General features: G+C 37.1%; 1 protein-coding gene across 1 annotated transcript; it reads right to left on the bottom strand.

Annotated features, from left to right (window-relative positions):
* Positions 1 to 489: 489 nt before the first annotated feature.
* Positions 490 to 3,836, bottom strand: LOC130049394 (uncharacterized). The gene is made up of 3 exons (XM_056146851.1): positions 3,781 to 3,836; positions 1,974 to 3,048; positions 490 to 1,883 (listed from the first exon to the last, which is right to left on the bottom strand). The coding sequence occupies exons 2-3, from the start codon at positions 2,868 to 2,870 to the stop codon at positions 1,365 to 1,367; spliced, it is 1,416 nt and encodes a 471-aa protein (XP_056002826.1). The 5' UTR covers positions 2,871 to 3,048; positions 3,781 to 3,836; the 3' UTR covers positions 490 to 1,364.
* Positions 3,837 to 6,011: the final 2,175 nt, after the last annotated feature.

Here is a 6,011-nt window from a genome sequence, read left to right as displayed (position 1 = left end):
CAGGATGCGGTAACTAAGCACGTAAGCTTAGTTGAAAACTTAGTCGAGTAGTAACGTACGCATGTATTTACGTTGTTTCGTGAAATGCGGTTTGCGCTATACTAAGATTATACGTAACTAGATTTACGTAATCGGCGTAAGACTTAGTTGAAAATTTACACTTATTGATTAAACGGCGTCCTGCCCAGTAATACATGGGTGTCAGGTTCAATTCCCAGATGAGCTATACATGTTCTTCTTCCCCTTACATATTTTTAGCACATACTATTCTTGACAATTCAATTTGACATTATAACACTTTATCAGTGTTTTATTGTAGTACAGTGGATATTTAAATGCTTGTTGTGAGTGTTATTAATTGTAAACAAGCCTGTGATCTTGGATATGAAGATCTGGACATTTGGAGTCATTCTGTGCTACAGTACTACACATCTAGGAAAGTACTCAATAATAATGTAACACTGTGCTCTAAATCATGTTTATCTATAATACACATATTGAAAAATTGCATGCATATTGAAACACAAAATAAACAAACAAAATAAGAATAGTAACACAGTCAAATTAGTCCACAAAAGATTGCATAAAGACAACTAGTAACACAGTCAAATTAGTCCACAAAATATTATATATATATATAAGTAGTAACACAGTCAAATTAGTCCACAACAGATTGAATATAGATAACTAGTAACACAGTCAAACTAGTCCAAAAAGATTGTCTATATATATATAATTAGTAACACAGTCAAATAGGTCCACAAAAGGTTGTATATAAATATATAACTAGTAAGAGTAAAAGTAGTCCACAAAAGGTTGTATATTATATATAGATAGACAACTAGCAACACAGTCAAATTAGTCCACAAAAGATTGTATACAGATAGATAACTAGTAACACAGTCAAATTAGTCCACAAAAGATTGTATACAGATAGATAACTAGTAACACAGTAAAATTAGTCCAAAAAAGATTGTGTACAGATAGATTACTAGTAACACAGTCAAATTAGTAATTAGTATATGAAAATTAATATTTTTGCTCTAAACACGATGATACAGATATTGTAAGATATAATTAGTAAACAGCAGTGAGAGACTAATTCTCTATCAGTTAAACTCACAAACATAAGTACATTACACATCACAAACACAAAGTTGTAATTAACAATGAACTGTAATCAACACATGGCTGTAATGTACACAATACTGCAATTAACAAGGATATGTAATTAACAAGGAACCGTTGTTAACAAGCAGTTGTGATTAACACACTGATGTAAATAGCACTGAAGAGATGTGTAATTAACACCGTTTTGATAGATGTAATTAATACTGTGTAGAGATGTGTAATTAACACTGTACTTATAGATATTGAATTTTCTTCACTTTACCAGTGGACCACTCAGCCACAAAGAGGTTGTCTCTGATGTCCACACATAAATCCCATGGTTCGCGTAAATCGCAGTGAATGTAACAGAGGAACTGTCCGTCCTGATCTAGGATATGGATACAGTTATTGTCTGCTGTTAGGATGTGACTCTGGCTGTCTGTAGTGATGCCGCGTGGATTAAACTGTTGCTTGGTATTAGGGGGGTGACCAGTGTATCGAAATCGAAGTTTCCCTGACTGATTGACCACCACTACTGCACTAGCTTCATTGTCAGCCACACATATATCCAGGTTCCTGTTCTCACTGATGTGCTTACTGCAAGGACCAGATGAATAGAGAGCACGCCGCTGATCATCAAACTGAATGTTTTGTATCTCTGTGGAACCAGAGTAACGGACAACTTTGGATTGTTTGTAATTATCACTGTTCATGGTAACCAGGAGATCGTTACACGCGGTACAGCAGACATAGCGAGGTCTCCACCCCTGTAGTGTGATCACGTTCTGTATTTTTTTATTCTTAACTAGGTTTAAAGTTCTTTTATTAGGGTCAGAATAAACAAGATATCCGTCCCGTGTCACGGTTATGTCCTCTGGCTGTCTCCCTGACTTTGTTTGTATTGATGTCAGTAGTTTACTCTGGAGGTTGAGGAGCTTCGTGATATCGTTATTCCCGCATGTCCAGATTTGATCTTCACGCATGCAGCTAACACTGTATAGATGTTCATACCCAGTGTCTATGGCGGCGGTGACGCGCGGCTCATCAAGCAGTGGTTTGACTGGAGGAGACGATACAGTTTCTGCTGACTTCATTGTGTCGCCATGTTCAGTGTTAATGGCTAATGGCGACAGAGAACCAAACATTTGCCAGAGCTGGTCTGTGTTAATTTTCCGAGGAGTGAAAATTGGCAATGTAACCCGAACTTTAGACGGTAATGTTCTAAATTCGGAATTCCTAGATTTGTAAGAAGATGTCAAGGAGACGTCGTTTGATTTTAGGATTGATTTCAAGTCGGACATGATCTGATTGAGCTCCGCCATTTTCTGTGTTATTTCTTCCGCATTTTTATTCAGGGTACATAGGTATTTGTTTTTCATCTCCTGAATGTCAGATTTTCGCTGGTTGACAATGGCGGTGATCTCCCGGTGTACGATTTCACCTTCCTCTTCGGCAGCTGTTGTCAATTTCCCGTAATTTGTTTCTATTTCACCTTTTTCAGTTTGAATATCGGACGCCAATTCTTCATATCGCGGATAAATTCTTGTCTCGAGTTCATCTAAATCCTTTTGTAAACTTTGGATTTCGTAGATGTGTTTCTCCAGAATTTCTGATAACTTGTGACCTTTGTGTTTACCGGAGGCGACGCAGGTAATACAGACAGGAATGTCACATTTATCACAGTGATGTTTACAATGTTCATTGGCGTGTTTCGAACATTCCGAGTAGCTGGGAGTAGACTTTCTCGGCAAATAGGACATACTATTGTTTTTTAGAGGAAGCGGAGAGGTATTTCCCAACACAGGCCTTTCATATATTTATATTACAAACTTCACAATGACCCCGTAGGGGGACAGTTTCACAGAGGTCACACAGCACGACTTCCCGAGCACTGCGTTGGGGATGCATTTCTGACGCCTGGGTCACACAAACAGTTTACTGTCAATAAAAATGGGGGTTATATTAGGTTATATAAAAGCAACATAAGATCAGTTTTGTTATACAGCACAGAAACATAGAGAACAAATAGGGAAATTAAAAGGAAACTGAGAGGATTAGAATGCAGGCTACCAAGGAAGATCATGAACATCAAATGGATAGACAGAGTATCGAACATCGAACTCACAGAAAGAACGAGAATCAAGAAATCAATGATGAAATTAAGAGAAGGTGGATATTTACAGGACATATAGTGAAGATGGATAACATTAGACATGTAAAAAGAGCACTGGGGTGGTCACCGACTGGTAAGAGGAAACCAGAAAGGCCAAATGATACATGGAGGAGGACGCTTGAAAGGGACATGAAGGAGTTGGGATACAGTTGGGGTGAATTAGAAAGAAAGGCAAAGGATAGAGCTGGTTGGCGGACCCTGTTGCAAGCCTTATGTGTTACCTAACACGAAGAGGATAAGAAAAAAAACCGGGGATCTTAATAAACGATTTTAACAGGTCTAAACAATTGACTAGGTAGAGAGAATTATGGTTTGATATAAAACATTGCGGTTATTAATTTTAATATTTCATATTAAATTTTAAGTATAAAGCATCACTATACCCCCCCCCCCCCCATTGTTCCCCGAAATATTATGTAGGTGATCAGATATATCTCATTGATCACACAAATATCGGCAAGACAATGCCAGGATGCGTATATATAATTTTTTCTAACCTGAAAATCCAACATGGCCTTCCTGTTTTTTCGACCTTCCGTCTAGTCCCATGATTAAATACCTCTGCGGTATGTTGGCCTGTATACACTATATATGTGATATCGCCTGTTTAAAGTTTGTTTGACCTGATTCGTGTTGGGTAGCTATGTCAACATTTACGTCAGAAGACTGATTTCCTTTCATCAAATATTAAATTAAATCGAATATGTATACAATGAATATTTTTATTGTACTCAGTTTATATTGAAATTCAGTCCTGTGGGTCACGAATAATTTTACATCACAGGTGTATAAAACTTGCAATCTGTGCACTATATATTACTTTAGTGTCGTCAGATACCTCATATTGTGTAACTTGACCGTATGCCAAATATGTTTGGTGAATCAATAAATAAATTAATAATGTCACAACGGAAGGGGGAGGGTCAATATGATTTCATCTCGGCTCTCCAATGAATAAAAGATGGACCTATTGGATCTACATTGATGTCACTTAATGTTTGTGTTTTTTTTACCATAAACACGTCACAAATTTTACAGGAAACACTAAACTACGGAAGCTGATAGGTACCAGGGTATAGAATTAATAGTCATTGATCTGGCGGCCGCCACTTAATTTAACCGGCAGCCGCCACTTATCTTAAAACTGGCGGTCGCCAGCTAATTTATGTTGCTGCCGCCAGTTAATTTATGTGGCGACCGCCATACAAATTAAATGACGGCCGTTACTTAGTTTAATTTGATTTATATGGCGGCTGCCATTTAATTTATATGGCAGTCGCCTTTTATGGAACTCTTCTATCTTTCTTTTTCAAAATGAAAGGGGTGCTATCCATCTGATCTCCCTCTCCAATACTTAGTAATCCGTATGTGATATACAATTAAGAGCATTGTTGTTTTTCAATTGTGCTTTTGATTTACAAAGTTATATAATTGTTCACGATATCAAATGTCGACAGATTCGCGCAAGAGCAAATCTTCATATGTACTTAGTATACCAACGTATTAGACACGTAGAACCAGGGGACTGACCCTCCACATTTTTTATAACGTTCATTTTCTGTTATTTTCATATGCAAACTAAGTTGTTGTTTTTTTCACATGTAAAATAAGATTAATTGGCGGATTTGCCCAAACCCCACTCTTTTGAAGGTAATAATGAATGATTAAAATGTAATAATGTATGAACTGACGAATTGAAGAACGAACGGAGCTCCCTCCAATATAGGAATACGAACTTTGGGTAAAATAGGCATTTTTAGTTCCTATTCTGCTTGTAGTAGAAAAACAATCGTAGCAGACAGTTTCTCCCCCGATTGTCCCTACACTTTAAAAAACGATGCTACGTGTCTGCGTACTATTCCAAATATTTCCAAAATAATCACTCAGCCATATGATTTAAATTTGCTTTTGAACTGGCAGATGTCATGTGTAAATTAAGTGGTGGCCGCCAGTTAAATTAAGTGACGGCCGCCAAATTAATTAGGTGGCGATCGCCAGATAAAATAAGTGGCGGCCGCCTCATCAATTGATTATTAATTTCGGAACATTTTGGAACATTTCTACAACAGGCTACAAAGTTAAGATCTTCATTTAATTTATGAATTCTGTACTCTCTACGGTATACTATTCACGTGTATTGTTATATGTATGTTGTAATGCATTGATTTTTATATCCTCAAAATTGTATCGGTAAGTCTACTCACCTTCTACTGCTTTATTTGTATATATTTGTAAAGATTTTATATTTATGACCGATGAGCTGTATAGCTTAAGGAAATAAAGAATCTGAATCCCAATTTGAAAAACGATGCTACATGTCTGCGTACTATTCTAAATCTTTCCAAAAGAATCACTGACCAATATGATTTAAATTGTTTTTGAAATTGGCAGTTGTCATGTGTGTATTAAGTGGCCAGTTGAATTAAGTGACGACCGCCAGCTAAAATAAGTGGCGGTCGCCAGTTAGTTCACTTGGCAGCGGTCACTTAATTTAACTGGTGGCCGCCAGTAATATAAATGTTGGTTCTGTACCCTGACACCTATCGGCTTTCGTACTAAACGGCAGTTTCAGTGAGGCTGTACCAGAAAATAAACTATACATAGTTACAACGACCGAGTGAGGGTTCTTTATCAGAAAATAAACTATACATAAATACAGCGTCTGAGTCGGGGTTCTTTATCATATTTTTTTTACACAGTTACAACGACCGATTGAGGTTTCTTTATC

Source organism: Ostrea edulis, chromosome 8, assembly GCF_947568905.1.
Source record: "Ostrea edulis chromosome 8, xbOstEdul1.1, whole genome shotgun sequence".
NCBI lineage: Eukaryota > Metazoa > Mollusca > Bivalvia > Ostreida > Ostreidae > Ostrea > Ostrea edulis.
Note: the sequence above shows the minus strand (reverse complement) of the source record. Positions and strands in the feature narration are given on the sequence as shown.